We start from the raw sequence: 19369 nt of genomic DNA, 5'->3' as shown, positions 1-19369 counted from the left end.
AGGATCAAAATGATTTGAAACGAAACAAAACAAAAATCTAAACAAAACAAAGCAAAGAACAAAACTAAAAACTAAACAAAACAAAACGTAAACCTGTGAAAGCAACAAAACAAAACAAACAAACAAACAAAAACAAAAAAGAAAAAACAATTGAAACAAAAAACAAAACCTACACCCCCCCCCCCCCAAAAAAAACAAGACAAAATAAAGCAAAACAAACAACCAAATATCGAAAAAAAACATATAGACAAAACAAAACAACAAACATACTAAATCAAAAATCAAAACCTGTAAAGGCAACTGATAGCAACAAAATGATATGAAACGATACAAAACAAAAATCAAAACAAAACTTGACAAAACAAAGCAAAACTAAAAACTAAACAAAATAAAACAAAAATCAAAAACTGTAAAGACAACTGACAGGAAAGAAATGTAATGAAACAAAACAAAAATTCAAAACAAAACTCATCAAAACAAAACTAATCAAAACAAATCAAAAACTGTAAAGGCATCTGACAGAAATGAAATTAAATGAAACAAACAAAAATAAAAAAACTCGACAAAACTAAACAAAACAAAAATAAAAAAATATATAGACAAAAGAAAGCTAAACTAAACAAAACAAAAAAAATCTAAAACTGTAAAGGCAACTGACTAAAACAAACTAAAACAAAATGGAACTAAACAAAAATCAAAATACAACTAGACAAAACAAAACAAAAAACTAAAAAAAATCTAAAACTTTAAAAGCAACTGGAATAAAAAACAGGAATAAAAAAGAAAAAAAGAAAAAAGAAACACAAAACCTGTACACACAAAACAAAGCTAGAAAAAATAAAGCAAAACAAACCAAAATCAAACCAAACATCTAAACAAAAAACAAAACAAAACAAAACAAAAACAAAACAAAGCCCATATAGACAAAAGAAAACAACAAACATACAAAATCAAAATTTGAAAAGTGTAAAGTCAACTGACACAAAGGCTAAAAATTAAACAGGTGGTTTTATAGATCTCTCAGCTGGTCTCTTATTGTCTACATGGACAAGTTTTGCTGTAATAACCTGCAAAGTGCACCAGACTAGAGAGGCAAAAGTCTGTCTGCAAGATTATTAGTTTGCATGTTATTAGCCCGGTCTCGAAGATGAATAGAGCAGTATATTACTGCACCTGTGACGCATGTGCTGAGGTAAGGACACGCTTTGTATTCTGCGCTGGAAATATGAAGATGACTTGGCTTGTCTGGAAACTTCATTGATTAAATCACTTCAAAAAGGGCTTACGGAACGTTCAATCTGTGTCACTCCCTTGGACGCCTTGTTAGGCAAGTTCATTTAGCTGGACACCCTAAATTCCCATCAATGTGTCTCTGTAACACTCACTAATGTAGCTACAAGTAGGCTTTCCATTCTATAAGGGGCCACTCAGTGCTTTCATTATGTCTGATTTATTCATGACGTGAAACTTTGATCAACAGAACTCCTTTCTTACTGATTTGACCCAGTTATATCTCTATTCATTTACACAGACACACACACACACTCCTATCATGCCTGATCCAGAAGAGAGAAGCACAGAAAGAAAGGCAGGGTCCATTAAATGTGTCCAGCCAATATAAGAAAGATGAGAAATTTACAAAGAGTACATGAAAACAAACACAAACATGATGATATAATTTACGGCCAGCGCTTTATATTCAAAGCCTCAGGTTTGAATATCTAGGTTGACATTAACATTCCTGATGTTTCATTTCATGTGGTCCAGTTTTTGATCCATATGAGTAATAAAACAAGAAAAAACAGAATAGGAAAGCAGAAAAACATAGCAAGTCAACATTTGTAAGGCAAAAGAGGTTAAAGGCACAATGAGTAAGATTTTGATTCTGTCGTTTACAATTTAGGGGTCAAGAAAGATTATTTAATGTTTCAAAGCATCTTATGTTCACCAATTGTCATTTTATTTGATCCAAAATACTACAAAAATAATAATTAAACAGAAAAAATATACATAGCTGCAAATTATTCATGGGATTCAAGCAATTTAGGGCCTTTGGGTACAGTAATAAAAGTATAGTATTCCTAATTAATGTAATATTCATTTAATAAGTAAGTAATATTCATTTAGTAAGCTTAACATTTAAAAATGTGATGAAATGACCATTGGCTTGTTTACCATAGAAATTATATAGTCGCATACAATCTTACGTTTTTTTTTTGTTTAAAAATAATAGATATTTGGGTAAATATGGCCAAGACCCTTTGATAGCTGTGCAAATGCAAAAGGTAAACTTTTTAGTGTTTCGAATATCAATACGGGGGTACACAGTGGCTCAGTGGTTAGCACTGTCACCTCACAGCAAGAAGGTCGCTGGTTCGAGTTCCGGCTGGACCAGGTGGCATTTCGGTTCACAAAAGTAACGTAAGTTTTTCATATAATCATTGAGATTAATTTATGGTTTGGTTGACAGCAGTGGCTCATCGAGAGAAGTTGTTTAGAAAGGAGGATTTGTACAGTTAAAGTCAGAATTATTAGCCCCCCTGTTTATTTCTGTTTTACTGAGAGAAGATTTCTTCAACACATTTCTAAACATAATAGCTTTAATAACTCATTTCTAATAACTAATTTATTTTATCTTTGTCATGATGACAGTAAATAATATTTGACTAGATATTTTTTAAGACACTTCTATTCAGCTTAAAGTGACATTTAAAGGCTTAACTAGGTTAATTAGGTCAACTATGCAGGTTAGGGTAATTAGGCAAGCTATTGTTTAATAGTGGTTCGTTCTGAAGACAGTCAGAAAAAAAAAATCGCTTAAAGGGGCTAATAATTTTGACAAATTAATAATAATTTTGAAAAATTAACTGCTTTTATTCTAGCCAAAATAAAACAAATAAGACTTTCTCAAGAAGAAAAAATATTATCAGACATACTGTGAAAATGTCCTTGCTCTGTTAAACATCATTTGGGAAATATTCAAAAAAAGAAGAAAAAAAAAAGAAAAAAATCAAAAGGGGGCTAATAATTCTGACTTCAACTGTACATATGGTATGAAAAAGCGTGTTAATTAAAATATAAAACCTTGCAGAACAATATCTTTCAAATTTCTCAGGGACCTCAGGACCACAAGTCAAACAGGGAACGAGAGTTTAGGTCAATCTGGTCTAATAGGAGCTCAGAGTTGATTAACATGTTGCTTGAAATACACAGGTATGACAGCTTGGGCCTGCATGCCAAATTTCAGCTAAAGGTCACATAGTTTCAGCTGATTTATCTAATCTATTTTACAGCACCAACATCTGGCCAAACTGTGCTATATTTTTACTGACCTCAGATTAAGTTTGGCAAAGGTAATCAATTCCATGCACTCTGAATGTTTTTTTTTTTTTGCATTCTGCCACAGATGCGAATTGAAATGTATTATTTTTTTCAATAACTTTTGATATTCAGAGAAATCCAGAGAAACTGGATTTTTTTAATGTTGACTTGGTGTGTGCCAGCCTTAATAGATAACAAATAAGACAAAAAGAGGTGAGAAGTCACACCTGAGTCCCTGACTTATGGGTGGAAACAACCTCACGAATGAGGCGGAGCTCTGATGGTGTGACTCCGCCTACCAGGAATAGAAACAAGAGTGGATGATCACTTGGGTGGGGTCGGCTGACCTGCAGAGAGAGAGAGAGAGAGAAAGAAACATAAAAGAGAAATAAATAGGATGACAGGAACTTATCAATAACTTAGTTTCACTTCAATTTTCACCTACAGATTTAGTAGATTAACAGCAAACACTGTCTGCTTGATCCTCAAAGTCATTGGGCAAAATTTTGATTGGATCATAGGAACTCAGGATATTAACTGGCAAACAAAGAGAATCAGCTAACTCCATTATACAGTTTTTTTTCTTTATTTTGCTAATAGAGCACATCATGACAATACCTACTGACCTCACATTATCACAGTTTTAAACAATATATTTTAGTGAATCTCGTCTTTTCTCAAATTACTTTTCCCTTTAATATTGTTGTCTGTGCTGCTTTAAAGAGGATTAATTTAGAAGTGAAACTTACGGTGGCCGAGAGAGCTTGACTTGCTACATTTTAGGAAACTAAAAAAAGGAAATTAGAAAAGATCTTCATCTGTTTGACAGCAGCCATTTAAAAAAACGTGCTGCATTCTCACACAATGCAAACAAATTATTAAAACGTGCTTCATTTTCCCACAACACAACACAAACAATTCACGAAAACAAGTTGCATTTTATCACAACACTTTCAAATAGCTCAGAACACAAAGGAAATGTTTCAAGGGGACCCTAAAATGTGACATACCCAGCTTTTTAGGTTTGGTTATTTAGGCTAATAAAATACAAAAGACAATGGAATCAGGATGTAAAAAAAAAACACCTTTCAAAGATCACCTACAAATGAGCAATAGCCACGGCACAGCAGCGTCCATCACATTTTTGGGTCCTCTTGAAACATTTCTGTTGTGTTCTGTTTTTGCTAGTGTTGTAATGAAATGCAGCACGTTTACTATTGTTTTTTTGTGTTGTGGAAAAATGCTGTCAAATAAATGAAGATCTTTTCTTAATTTGCAGGCGTTTTTTGTAATTGCATGTGTTTACTTAAATTGCAGCACATCATGCTCTCTCGGCCACTGCAGCGACTGCTCCAAAATTATTTTAGCTTAATGGTAGTGTGCTTTGCTTTTTTGTGAGGTTCAGTCAGTACAATAAAATTGTTCATATTCATCCCCATAAAGGCAGTGCACTTAAAATCATCAAAACACAGCTTTGGTAACAAATTCACAGCCTTTAACAACATAATTCAAGACAATTATGTTCAGACCTTCAGCAAACAGCCAACTGACAGCAATGTCCCATTTACTGAAGCAATAGATATGTGTATAAAATAAAAGTAACATTGAAAAAATATCTATATTCTACGAACAAACTTAAATGTGCAGCAGGTGATGCAATCTATAAGCATAATATCTTTTAAATACAGTCCCTCCAACGCACGCACCTTAAGGCTCCTACACACCGGGAAGCTTTTTGTTTGCGTATATCGTCAGTATTTTATGAGACCTTTTTCCGTATTTAAACCCAAGCGATTTTCACTGGCGTCAAGCAGAAGAGTATGCAAATTCACTCCTTGACATTAGATGGCGCTACCCAACTTCAAGCTTCTGACACCCGCTTATAAAACAGAAGATTAGGAAGAGAGGAAGTTCACACGCTTGTTGTTAAAGTTACTGGTGATTTGAACAAGCATGGATGGTTAAAGCAGCAGCTCCAGCTCTAGCGATGAAAAACTATTTTTGTTCACAGAGCAATAAGCAGCTTCACGTTCACATCGTCTCTGGGCATCTTCTTCAATGTGTGCTCGCATTGACAGTTTTGCGCTCCAAACATTGACAGTTTTGCCCTCCAGGTGCTGTTTACTGTAAATTCAGCAGCTCCATTCACGTGAACAAAAGTGCCAATCTGATTGGAGGAGCATGAGGCATTTTTTTATAAAACGGCGCTTTTACACCAGGCGTTTTGAGCGTTGGTGTGCACGATTACATTGACTCCCTTTATTTAGTCACTAGGCGTTAAACGTCGACAGAAAACACAAGCAAAAAACGTCTTTGTGTGCACGGGCCTTTAAAGATGACAGAGACCCACTAGGTCATGTCATTCGCTAGTTAAAAACTTTAAAGTACTTTATAATACTATAATTTAGAAATAAAAAATGTATTGTATCTAGCATGTTTTCAGTTGTGTAGCAAGCAATCTGCATTATTTCATGCATGCAGGGATCGCTTCTCTCTCTCTCTCACACGATATGTCCTAAAGTGTCTACTGTTTGCTTAGTGCTCGGCCGGCAGTGTCCAGGAATTACACTTATTACTAGCCATACTTCCTGAATGAATACTCAGAGTTGCATGGTAAACAATATTGACCTTATTCTAAAATGCGGAAGTGTGCCTGTTTTCGCGATTGTCTTAGAACTTCCATTTCAGTCGCCTATGGGAGAAATGACAAGAAATAATAAACGGCAAAAAGCGGTCAAACTACTTGCTCTACAAACAAATGTTTGCATGACTATACAGACCAAGTAGAATAATATAACAAGGAAATATCAGTTTGCAACATCAAACAGCGGAACGAGCAGTTTTTAATGTCTTAAAATGAATGGAAGTGAATGAGACCGGAAGTCTCGTGCCAAAAAGATTCAAATGGCAGCGCCCGCTCGTCTGCAGAGAATAAGGTCATTGTTAAAAAATGACCCATTGTGAAAATAATTCCAACTTCAGCTCAGTAAAGCAGGCTAGGCAGAATAGCGCTATTTACTTCTGTTTTGTTATTAAGTTAAATAAAAATCTACATTATTGATGCTATAAAAGACCCCTTTTGAAATAAAAACAGTCACATCAATGTTACGCCGAAAGATTTGAGAGGCTGCGCAACATTTCTGTGCATATACCCCTTTTTTTAACACAACACAATCTACATCAGCTTTGCTTGACTAAAATAGTTTTAAAGCATAACATTATCTGTCTAAAAAATACTTCAGCCATGGTGTTGTCCTTCCTTCAGCGTGCAAAAGTAGCTCCAATATTGATTCAGGATTTTCCAAAGTTTTGATTCAGCATTTGTTTTTACCGCTCACTCACTCATGTGCAGGTGAACAAATATGCACATGCAAACGATGTACAATTCTACATTTGCTGACAGACAGTTTGGGCTACTTATCAGAATTATGGGAATTATTGCCTGACAAATTTTAATTAAACAAACATTTTTTTGCTTTTTTTAGTCATTAAAAATCCTTCGAAAAAGAGTAGGGGTTTAATCACGGCACATTTGCCCACTGGCCTCTGTCCATGATGGCGTCTTATATATATATGATTTACATATATTCTTTGGCAAGAATAAAAGCAGTTTTTAATTTTTTTAACACCATTTTAAGGACAAAATTATTAGCCCCTTTAAGCTAATTAGTTTTTCAATAGTCTACAGAACAAACCATCGTTAAACAATAACTTGCCCAATTACCCTAACCTGCCTAGTTAACTTAATTAACCTAATTAAGCCTTTAAATGTCACTTTAAGCTGTATAGAAGTGTCTTGAAAAGTATCCAGTCAAATATTATGTACTGTCATCATGGCAAAGATAAAATAAATCAGTCATTAGAAATGAGTTAATCAAACTATTATGTTTAGAAATGTTCTTTCTGTTAAACAGAAACTGGGGAAAAAAATAAACAGGAGTGCTAATAATTCAGGTGGGCTAATAATTCTTCTGACTTCAACTGTATTCAATTACTAATTTATCTGCTGATATAATAAAACTGACTTGAGCTAACATTGACTAAAATAAACAGTTAACTGTGATTTTTTTCTTCTTCACATGATTAATCCATGCACATGTGTACATGATGGACATACGTGGCTGTTGCCTCATCTCTCATCATTGTTGCTTTTTTCAATGCTATTCCTTTTTAATGTCAGTTATAAATAGGGAAGACCTTGTGTTGTGGTCCATTCTATCACACACCGTCCAGCTGCTTCTCAACACACTCCTCATGTGAACGTCCCCTAAAAAACATGTGAAGGCACTAATCCACTGCGATTACATGAGGCTTCCCAAAGACTAGTCAGTTCGACAATTTGCACATCTCTAGGAGGCCCAGGTCAGCACTGGACACTTTCACAATCACAGCACGACACACACACACATACACACGCACAACACCTGGACACAAGCACGCTGTCGCACACATGCAGAGCGCGTTTGGTTGAGGCACATGGGGAGCTGCTGTTCCTGTCTGGAAGAGTGGACACAGCGCTGGCCTTCGATTGGGTGAAAGCAAAAGCGAACTGTGAATAAAAATCAGGCAATTAGGGATGCACATCCCAGAGGGCGGATTTCAGGAGTGGAGCTGTGCTGCCACGTGCAACTCCGGGCGCTAAACCGGCATGGGCAAACATGTGTAAGGTAGACATGAACAGCAGGATGAATATAAAAAATAAAATGCATTTTGTTAATATGGTCCTCTGGGAAAGTGAGCGTGATTGGACATGTGAATGTGGCAGAGAGTTCATTATAAACCTGTACAGAGAGATAGATAAAAGGAGAGACCTTGTTAATTCTTTGGATGACTTTTCAAGCTTTTGTATATTTAAGTTGTTTGTGATGTATTCACACACTTGAGATGCACGTGGAATGACACCAGTATGCAAGTGTATGTTGAGCCATGTGTACTGGAAATGAGTGCCTCATTAGGCGATATCATGCATGTTTGTGTTAACAGGTAATACATATTTGCAAAGTGAATAACAACAGCATGAAAACATGGCCTCATGCAAATAAACCAGGCACACAGCATGTCCATGTGCATCGGCTTTAAATGTGTTTGCACTTATTTTTGGAAAGAACAGGCAGAGCAAGAGGGAGATTTTCAAGGAGAAATATCTTTTTATTAGCTTATTATTAAAACATCCGAATGACCTTCTATCCAAATTAAGTTAAATGCATCTGAGTAAAATGTTCTAGGGCTGCACAACCTGTAGTTTTAGCATCGATATCACAATGTGTGAATCTGGAATAGTCATATTGCATCATGTGGAATGTTGAGTAGGGATTATAATCCATTTTTGTTTGCCTTTGAGTCCGAGTTGTTTGATTTTGAGTATCTGCCGATACCGAAACCTGATCCGATATTTCTATAATAAATGAAAACAATAAAGAATAGCGAAGAAACAGATCCAGGATGTTCCTTGTTTTTAATTGAATTCACCTTATTTTAACATTCAACAAATGTGTTAACAAACAGAGCACTTCTGTGAGATAGCTTGAACAATTAAGTAATAAATAACATCAATTCTTCACTTTTGGACTTTAGTTCAACAGTAAATATAAAGAAAATCTAATATAAAAGCAAATAGCACCTCAACTTAAAATATCCGGCAGGCAATCCCAAGGTTACATTTCTCACAGTTTGCAATGGCAATGTTGTCATCATCAACTATATAATAACTCCAGACTGCAGACATGCTCCCGCTTTCTGCTTCAAGCTGCTTCCTTGTTCTACTTTGATGGCATTTGACCAATAGTGTCTCTGCAACAAAGTGATGTCATGACCAGGCACGTGCACACATAGGGCTCAACCTGTGCAGTGCACATGCCCTTTTTAGTCTTGGATAGAAAGTGCCCTTCCAAAATGATCTAAAGTGCCCCCGCGACACCCCCCCCCATCCGACCACCCCCCATATATATATATATGTAATATATGAATATTTACACACATATATATTCGAGTCCTGATTGGGAGGTAACGTCCGATGGGGCTGACTTTCAATCGCGTGATCGGATCTAGACATCTCTAATTATAATTACCCAGGCATCACAAAACACATGCTTTGTGGAGTCACTGCAAGGTTTAGCTTTAATCCAATAGTGTGAAAATGTTTTATTTGGATGTGTTTTTAAGGCCTGTGACTAATGTAAAGCAAATTTAAACTATTTGGAGACAAGTAATTATAACATTAGCTTATTGGTTAACACTGTTGTCTCACAGCAAGAAGGTCGCTGGTTCCAATCCCGACTGGGCTAGTTGGCATTTATGTATGGAGTTTGCACGTTCTCCCTGTGTTTACGTAGCTTTACTCTGTGTGCTCTGGTTTCCCCCACAGTCCAAAGACATGCGCTATAGGTAAACTAAATTGGCTGGATAGTGTATGAGTTTGCGCGTGAATATAAGAGTGTATGTGTGTCTTCCAGTTTGGTTTGTGGCTGGAAGTAAATTAGCTGCATAAAACATATGCCAAAATAGTTGGCAGTTCATTCCACTGTGATGAGCCCTAATAAATAAAGGACTAAGCTGAAGGAAAATGAATGAATGAATGAGCTTGTTTGCTTTCAAACAAATATGAAATGTGCTTAATTATTTATACAATGAAAACTCTAGTGTTATTTTACATTTGATTATTGAATTTCTGTACCGCAATAGTTAGACTCCACTAAAAAACCATGAAGTGTTGTTTATTTAATTTCTGTCTTTGTTCTATTGTACTTTAATTTATTTTATTTGGTATATATTTGAATATTTGCATTCCCCTAAAACAATTGCCCCAATCATTGTAAAATTATGAATTCTTTCCAAACGGAGTCATCTTGTGAATTTATATTGATATCGCAATATATATCGCATATAAATAAAATGTCAGTTTTAAAAATGTTTTTTTCTAAAATAAGCTGTCAAGTTCAAGAATGTAGTTTGAAATTATTTGAGCCTTGACATCTGGCTTTAACAAGGCTTTTTCTCCCACTGAATATTTTCTTTTTATTTAGGACCATTCTCTGTATAACACTTTACTCAGAAATGCTTGAAAGTAAATCATTCAAGGTAACCATTGGCGTACTTTTCAAAAAATCTCAGAAAAATAACCATTCAAAAGTATCAAAGAAACGAAGTGAATTCTACCTCACAAAGAGCCATAGTTACTTATGTAATGCAACTTTCTGAAATATGACATTCTCAATGACGTTTGCAGCTGACAAGTGTGAGCTTCAGTGGATTCACTTATCAAAATGAGACATAGCTATTGTATAGTTACGGTATTTTGGGACTATATTAATGTTAATATTTTGATTATTTAATGTTCTGCATTCATAATATGCAAGTTTTATAATACATACTGTGCTAGACCAGCTAGTAAAAAGAAACACCAAAACCAAACTAACAAACATCAACAATGTCAATTTTATTTATATAGCACTATTAAATACTACCAAAGGTGACGCAATTAGAAAGATATAAAATTTTAGCTAAAACAAACAATTCTCTGATAAAATGCCAAATCAAAAAGTTAAGCTTTCAACCTAGATTTAAAAACAGCAGAGATGATATAGATCTAATACAGAGAGGGAGAGCATTCCACAATGTAGGACCTGCTACTGCGAATGCTAGGTCCCCCTATATTTCAGCCTCGACTTAGGAATGCATAATAGTCTCTGGTTTGATGACCGAAGAGACCGACCAGGCTGACGTTCAGTCAATAGATCTGACAGATAAGAAGGTGTCAAGCCATTTAGTGATTTTAAAACCAAAAGAAGAATTTTATAAGTGACACAAGGGTGCAACCAGTGCAAGGAGCATAAGACTGGGGTGATGCTGTCATGTTTTTTGGTACCAGTTAAAAGCCTTGCAGCAGCATTTTGAACTAACTGTAAATGGGATAGAGTTTTCTGACTAATCCCAAAACATAGTGAGTTACAGTAGTCCAAGCTACAAGTAATAAAAGTCTGAATTATTTTTTCAATCTTTTTTTCTAGTATAGGTTTGACTGTTTTTAAAAGTCGAAGCTGAAAAAAGCAGGATTTGACAACTGCATTTATTTGTTTAGCAAATCTCAAGCCATCATCAAAGATAACATTCAGATTTATTTTATTTTTTTTTACCCAAGGCTTCACAGAAAAGCTTGATTTACCAAGATTTACTGTTGGTGCCCTATACAAATTTGATGGGCCGGACACAATTATTTCAGTTTGACTCTCATTAAAATATAGAAAGATCCAAGACAACCAGGCTTTTACATCTGACAAGCAAGACATAAGAGTCTCCAACCCACTTGAGACTACAGATCCAAGAAAAGAACTACAGGTAAATAAGTCAATTCTTTGTTTATAAGCAAGAATCCCTCTTAATCTGGCTGGGACAGAATAAAACACATTTCTGCTAATCATGCACAAATGTTGAATTAAACCAAGCCAAATGGCTTTAATGACAATATTGACAAATTTTAGCAATACTCTTCTTCACAAACTCCCCCAATATCCTGTCCTCATTTACCTTTCACGTCAGTTCGCTTTCATTTACCACTATAGCCTGATCCCTATCTTTATCTTTGCTGACATTCTGTTCTAAACAAATCTCTCCTTTTGCCACCTTTTATCGTATGCTGCAGGGTTTTAATCAATAAAATTGTTTGCAACATCACAAAAACATATGCTTTAAATATACAGGTCAAAGATAGTGAGAGTGCTTCAGACAGAGCTTTAAATAAGCACACATTCATTAAATTCAGGGCACACGCTCACACTCATAATTAGTTATGCAATGTGCCAGCTAACAATGTAGAATTGAAGCTACTGTATAAAAGCATACAGACGTTAGAACTGATTAAATATAGAAAACCTTACACAAGACTCTTGGCTGAATGATTTAAAAAGACAGTTCCCACCACACCGCCAACTTCAAGACTCAACCCCAATATGTTTAACAACTCCTTAACAATTATTTTATTATACATTTTCTTGGCGACATGGTGGCTCAGTGGCTAGCACTGTCACCTTACAGCAAGAAGTTTGCTGGTTTGAGTACCGGCTATTTCAGTTGACATTTCTGTGTGGAGCTTGCATGTTCTCCCCGTGTTGGTGTGGGTTTCCTCCACATCCAAGGACATATAGTATAGGTAAATTGAATAAACTAAATTGGCCATACTGGATGTGTGTGTAGGTGTTTAGTACTACTGGGTTGCAACCGGAAGGGCATCCACTGTGTAAAACATATGCTGGATAAGTTGGCGGTTCATTCTGCTGTGGCGACCCATGATGAATAAAGGGACTAAGCCGAAGGAAAATGAATAAATGAATGAAATAATAAATACATTTCTTTTAATCCAGTGGTGTCCAAACTCAGTTCTGGAGAGCCGGTGTCCAGCAGATTTTAGCTCCAACATGCCTCAACACACCTGCAAGGATGTTTATAGAAAGCCTAGTAAGAGCTTGATTAGGTAGCCCAGGTCTGTCTGATTGGGGTTGGAACTACACTTTGCAGGACACCGGTTTGTCTGGACCGATTTTGTGCACCCCTGCTTTAATCTGACTACCACAACTAATCATTTTAACAAAACTGTTTAAATTAAACTAGAAATAAAGTCACTTATCTGCTTGAAATGATTGAAACTTAAAGGTGAAGTCAATCGAGTATTGTCAAGAACTTTAACCCATACTTTAAATTCGTCCTCTGCTTTTGATCCATCCAAGTGCATACAAACAAGTGAGAAGTGAGAGCACACAAACAGTGAGCACACACCCGAAACTTAGCTGGGTATCAAAGATGGTGACTTGGAATTGAACTTGCAAACTTTCGATTACAACTCCAACTCCCTAACCATTAGGGCACAAGTGCATGTGTTTACCTTCATGAACATGCTGAAGCCAGTCTTGAGAAGTTCAGTGAGTCCTCCAGACATGTGCTCTATATCAGGACATTCACGTCTGTCAGGGTGGAAGATCTCCTCTAGCACCTGCTTCAGCAATGGCCGGTATGTTGCCTATACAAAACAAGACATGAATAAATAAGTACAATGTATGTACATATAAAACACACACACACACATGCACACACATTATTGTATGTTTGTCAGTGATTTCCTGGATAAACGCTAAGATTTGAAGAATTATGATAAAATACTGAGAAGGAAAGCTTGTTCTCCCACTCACAAACACTTCTCAGGTACCCTGCAGCGTATGCTGATTTCAGATTGGCCTATTAGTATGCAAAAAGCACAATCCTCCATTTCGAAGAAAAAGCCTGGCTTAAGAGAACCCCAAGAGGTATATATATTCACAACTGCAAGTTACATAAAAAACATGACAGAAGAATAACAATGAGACAAGCAGTACAACTGAAACTATGAGCTTATTGTTAAGTGACAACCAAGAAAAGACATTTAAAGTAGGTCTTTAAAGGGTCATGAAAGCCTCCCTCTTTTAGTTCAAGTCTACCTCAGAATTTTTGGTCGCACTTTATTTAGTTGAATTTAAGTTATATTGCAACTAATTCTCATTAGATTATAAGTAGACTGTTAGGTTTGGTTTAGGGTTAGTGTAAGTTGACATGTACTTGCAAAGTTTCTTATAGTCAGTTAAATGTTTGTTGAAGAAGCAGAATCAGCAGAATCAGCAGATATTAAGTAGACAGTCTACTAATACTCAAATGGAGCATCAAAATAGTGTGTTACCGAATAATAAACAAAAAAATCCTTTATGATGGGCGTGGAGTGCTGCAAGCAGAGGGAGGAGTGGGCGTGGCCAGCAGAGCAGGGGGAAAAAGAGGGGAGTGAACAACTGTTGTCAGTTGGCTCACAAAAAAAAAACAAATCGTGAGGAGACCCATGATTTTATAGTTTACAAAGTTAAAATTAAAAGAAATATACACCAAATGTCGATGTGTCTGAATGGTAACAAACTCAAGTCCGCCATTTTCCAATTCTCGTACAGTTTCCCGACAAAAATGCTTGCTGCAAAAGCTTTGCTATATTGGGAAAGCACATGCTGTCATGAATAATTTAGAAGCAGACTCTTCTCATAGGATAAGAAAACTCCGCTATGAATAATAATCAGAAAACGATGCATCATCACTCCACAAGCAGATGCACGCTACGTCACCAACTTTGATCCCGCCCAAAAATGAATTTCAAAAGATGAAATTAGCTGAAAACAGCTCAAAATTATCCAGTTTTCCCCACAATTAAAGCAGAAAGGTCTAACATTGTCTTAAATGATGCTCAACACATAAAATAAAAAAGTACTTCAGGGTGTCTTGAAACTTTAAAACACTGTTCTCTTCACAGAGCCTCAACTAATATATAAAACAAGAAAACAGGAGACGACCTAGTACTGAACCCTGAGGCACACCAAAGTTGTAAAAGATTATGCTGACAGGTTGTTCTGACAACAATGACAGGATGGATTGTGGGTAATAATAAAAACAACTGCTTACAGTTCACTGAGTCCTCAACTCAGCATGTGTCTGCTGAATGTATGTAATTAACTTTTTTCTTGCACTAAACTGCAACAGTGTTCTCAAGTACAAACTCCACGCTGTGTTTTCTTTGTTTGATGAAACCTATAATCATTCCATAGCAATTTACTGTGGAACAAAAGAAAATAGCAGGATGATAGAAGGAAACAGGTACAATAGCTTGGGCTGCTGTTCCGGAAAATTGAAAAATGAAGTTTCCTATTTTCAATTACATTTATCCTATTTTGGTGTTCCTGTAATGTTCTGTTTGTTGTGTGGTGATTTAGTGTGGGAGCTTACAAAAGCCGGTTTAAATGTGAGGGATGTTTAGGACAGTTATTATCTACTGCATCAGTGGGGGCCAAAGCTGAAGACTCAGTAATGTGATGATTCATGCTTTCCCTGAATATGAACATTCAGCCTCGGGACGCTCTAATCAACCCCTACTGTTTAATGTACACGGAGGCTGTACTGAAACAGCAGTACTGTTGGGTTCAACACAGATCACAAACTAACAATCTAAGCTATTTACACTGCTTAGGCGTTAAAGCATGTTAAGCAGAACTGTGTTTGCATGATAGTAAGAAATAAAATTGTAGGTGTAAGAAATAAATAAAAGAGCAGCTCTCCAAGTATTTAATGCTTATTTTGATGCTGACTCGAAGTTTCAACAAATACATTACAAGACTGAATGTGATTAACCTGAATGTATGGCCTGAAGTAATCACAGTTAAAAATACAATATACAGTTTGGACATCTCTGATAATTTTCATAATTGTCAAAAAGGTCATAAAAACAGACAGGTGCAAAAATATGGGCACTCCAACAGAATAAAGACATCAATCTCTTGTAAAGAAAGAAAAAACCTTTAGCTGAAATAACAGACTCTTCGTATAGTCAAGGATAAGTCCCTGAATTCTCGCTGAAGGCATTTTAGACCATTCTTCCTTGGAACATTTCAGGAAAACGGCCCTTTTCAAATCAATCCATAGATTTTTTCTGGTATCTGGGATGGCCATTCTGGATCATTGTATTGTGTCTGCGCATGAATTGCTTGGTAGATCTGGAACTGTGCTTTGGGTCATTGTCCCTCTGAAACATCCAACTCTGTCGTAACGTCAGCCTCATGACTGATTCCTGAACATTGTTCTTAATAATCTGCTGATACTGACTGGAACCCATGTAACCTTTAACTCTGACAAGGTTTCCCGTACCAGTGCCTGCCACACATCCCCACAGCATGATGGACCCCTCACCATATTTTACAGTAGGGAGCAGGTTTTTAAGCTGAAATGCTGTGTTCTTTTTCTGCATCTGTCCACAGTGTATATTTCCATAATGATGAGCCAGATGAGCCTTTGCATACCTCAAACGACTCTTTATGTTGGCAGAATGCAGAAAAGTCTTCTTCTTTATCACCTTCCACTAAACTGTTCTTTGTGAAGAGTTGTGACACGATGTACCAGAGGTGTGGACTCGAGTCATGTGACTTGGACTCGAGTCAGACTCGAGTCATGAATTTGATGACTTCAGACTTGACTTGACAAAATATGAAAAGACTTGCAACTCGACTTGGACTTGAACATAAATGACTCGGACTTTCACTTGGACTTGCGCCTATTGACTTGTAAAGACTTGCTACTTTCTATAAAAAGCCCAAAGATAAAAAGTATGTTGACACGGAGCATCTAATCCATGTTGATCTCTGAGTGTGTGAGACAGAGAGCATGCACGCATACTTTCGACCACTAGCGCTTTGTGGCGCACTTCCGTGTTTTTGCACCAGCGGGAAATTTGAAGATGCCATTTTCATTCTGACTCGGAGAGTGAAATAAACACATCCGCGATCTGCTTCTTTTGTTTTATTCAGCGGATTTACAACATCTGTCAAAGGTAAGAGACTTTACTACTCGCAATGTGTTACTGTTGTGCAAAAGCATTGTTTTACTGTTGTGCATAAGTCAATGAACTTCAGTTTTTTTAAAAACCAAATTAACCCTCTCATGATTTATTTCACATAATGAACGAACATGGCTGTAATTTATGTTTTTGCACTTGATCGTTTGTGTCAATGGGCATATTATGTTTTATTTTTGTGTTTTGCCCATCCTCTGACAGTATTTTCTAACTATTTAATTAGTAGTAACATTAATTACATGCCATATGATAACTAGATATATATAATTTATTTTTAAAGCTCTTAAAACTGTGAAAAAAGTGTTTTGTTATTTTTTGGTGACATTTTGCAATAAGTTTTTTTTAGTTAATCTATGTACTAACATGAACTAATAATGAACTATACTTATAAACCTTTATTAATTATAGTTTAACATTTACTATTGCATTATTAAAATTTAAAGTTATGCTTGTTAACATTAATGTTAATGCACTGTGATTTAACAACAGTTAACCAATAATTTTATTTCCATTAATTAATGAATACTGTAATGAACTGTAACTGTACTGCACTGCATTGTTTGTTCACATTAGTACATACATAAACTTAATTAATTAATACAACCTTATTGTAAAGTGTTACCTTTTTCATATTTTGGATTGATACTATTAATTTTATTTAGTATTTAAAACCTTAAAAGTATTTGTATTATTGTTGATGTTATGCCTCTTAGCACTATTTTAGTCCTCTATATGGTTTTTAATTAAATTTGTATTGTGAGATTGTAATGTAATGCATCTATATTGTTGAATTTCTGTTTGTTTGTTTTTCTGTATTTCCCCCTCTATATTTAAGGATTATCTACTATTTTTAAGGTACTTAAAACCAACCATCCAATAAAAAATACAATTAACAATCACATTTTGTTTCATGAGTGTCTTTGTTCCTGTTTTGTAGGACTCTTATTTTAACAGATTTCATTTGGAAACACTTGACTGATCATTCAATTAAAGTTTTACCTTTATTATTTCATCACTCAATGAGATCATTTAGTTGTGAGTTGAATTACTCCATTTGTAATTGTTTTTAAATAAACTAAAAACGAAGACTTGTTTTCTTCAGTTTGTTGAATAGGAACTTCTCTACTTTAAATATTAAAATATATTTAAAACCACTATGAATGTATTTAAACTAATATTTAAATTTATATACCTGTTTCATTTTGTGTATTTCTATTTTAATTTATTTAGCACATTTATTGGCTATTCAAACATGAAAACAAGTTTTAGATAATTCGTGGCTCTAATAAATTGTTAAACATTACAATATCCCTGCAGAAAAATCCAGCTTAAACCAGCCTAGGCTGGTAAGCTGGTTTTAGCTGGTTGACCAGGCTGGTTTTAGAGGGGTTTTGGTAATTTCCAGGCTGGTTTCCAGCCATTTCCAGCCTGGTCTTAGCTGGTCAGGCTGGAAACTGACCAGCAAAATCCAGCTAAAACCAGCTTGACCAGCCTGGTTTAAGCTGGACATAGCTGGTTTTGGCTGGGCTCCCAGCCTGGCTAGGCTGGTCAAGCTGGTTTTAGCTGGTCATCTCCCAGCCTGACCAGCTAAGACCAGGCTGGATATGGCTGGAAACCAGCCTGGAACTTACCAAAACCCCTCTAAAACCAGCCTGGTCGACCAGCTAAAACCAGCCAACCAGCCTAGGCTGGTTCAAGCTGTTTTTTTCAGTAGGGATTTTTGACAAAATATTCTAAAATGATAGTTTACAAGTGCCTAAGTGGGATTCGAACCCCCTTCTTTATGAAAAGAAAGAAAAATCTCATTGGCTCTAACATTACTTTCACCAGTGGGCAGGTACTTCAATCTGATTGGCTGGTCTCTCGCACGCGTATTCAGTCTCACTGCATTTGCTTGACTTTTGTCCACACTGGTGCCTCAAACCTTTCCTGCTTTTGCTCTCCAGAGATCCTCCTGGTAAATTGATTATTCCAGAATGATATGGTTTATATATTGCTACACTATTTAGTAACAATACATGAAAAACTATGAGGTTAAGGTAAATTCTATGATAAATACTAGTGTTTTTGAGAGTTAGGTATACTGCCTATGTTTTAGCCTAGTATTATTTACAAGTTGTTAATGAATGCTTCAGCATACTGTAGTATTAAGAATAGTCAACTGATAAAATAAAATACAGAGTGTAGTTTTTCTACAGTAAAGTGTGGTGAATTGTAGTATAATATACCATATATTGTAAAAAACTACAGCACTGGGTAATTTGTTTATATTACACTTGTGTTACCATAGCAACTATAATATGACCCCAACAGATTAATTGAAGTACTTTACTATAGTATTGTTCAAAACCCTGTCCATGCCAATAGATGTGTTCAGGGGCCCTGTGGAACAGCTTTTCCTCAAAATGAAGAGGATGACATGGAAAATGTCCTCCACAATCTCATCAATAATGTGGAAGGCAGCAGAGACGTGTTCACTTTATTTTAGTTGCCATGATAAAATGGGATTGATAATGAGATTTATTTAAAGAGTGAATAGTACAGTAGGCTATAATACCTAATCAAGTTTTTCCTTATTTTTATCACAGTTACATTTCTGCTTGCGTTAGTTATATTTTTGTTTAAATGTTTTTTATTTGATTAGTATGG

General features: G+C 35.7%; 1 protein-coding gene across 3 annotated transcripts in view; it reads right to left on the bottom strand.

Moving 5' to 3' along the window:
• The window catches only part of scfd2 (sec1 family domain containing 2), a 271851-nt gene that overhangs the window by 955 nt on the left and 251527 nt on the right, over nucleotides 1-19369 (bottom strand). Inside the window, exons 7-8 of one of the 3 annotated variants that reach the window (XR_012395694.1) lie at nucleotides 13196-13441; nucleotides 3549-3668 (exon numbers count right to left, since the gene is read on the bottom strand). Coding sequence is in view for 1 of the 3 variants with exons in the window: in XM_073933239.1 (XP_073789340.1) it covers nucleotides 3549-3668; nucleotides 13196-13330 (255 nt within the window). In the remaining 2 variants the exon portion in view is untranslated. The remainder of the gene's footprint in view (nucleotides 1-3548; nucleotides 3669-13195; nucleotides 13442-19369) is intronic. The other 2 variants (XR_012395693.1, XM_073933239.1) reach the window with 2 other exon arrangements.

The sequence above is a fragment of the Danio rerio genome, chromosome 20 (assembly GCF_049306965.1).
Source record: "Danio rerio strain Tuebingen ecotype United States chromosome 20, GRCz12tu, whole genome shotgun sequence".
Lineage (NCBI taxonomy): Eukaryota > Metazoa > Chordata > Actinopteri > Cypriniformes > Danionidae > Danio > Danio rerio.
The sequence above is the reverse complement of the archived record's forward strand: the minus strand, read 5'-3'. Positions and strand labels throughout refer to the sequence as shown.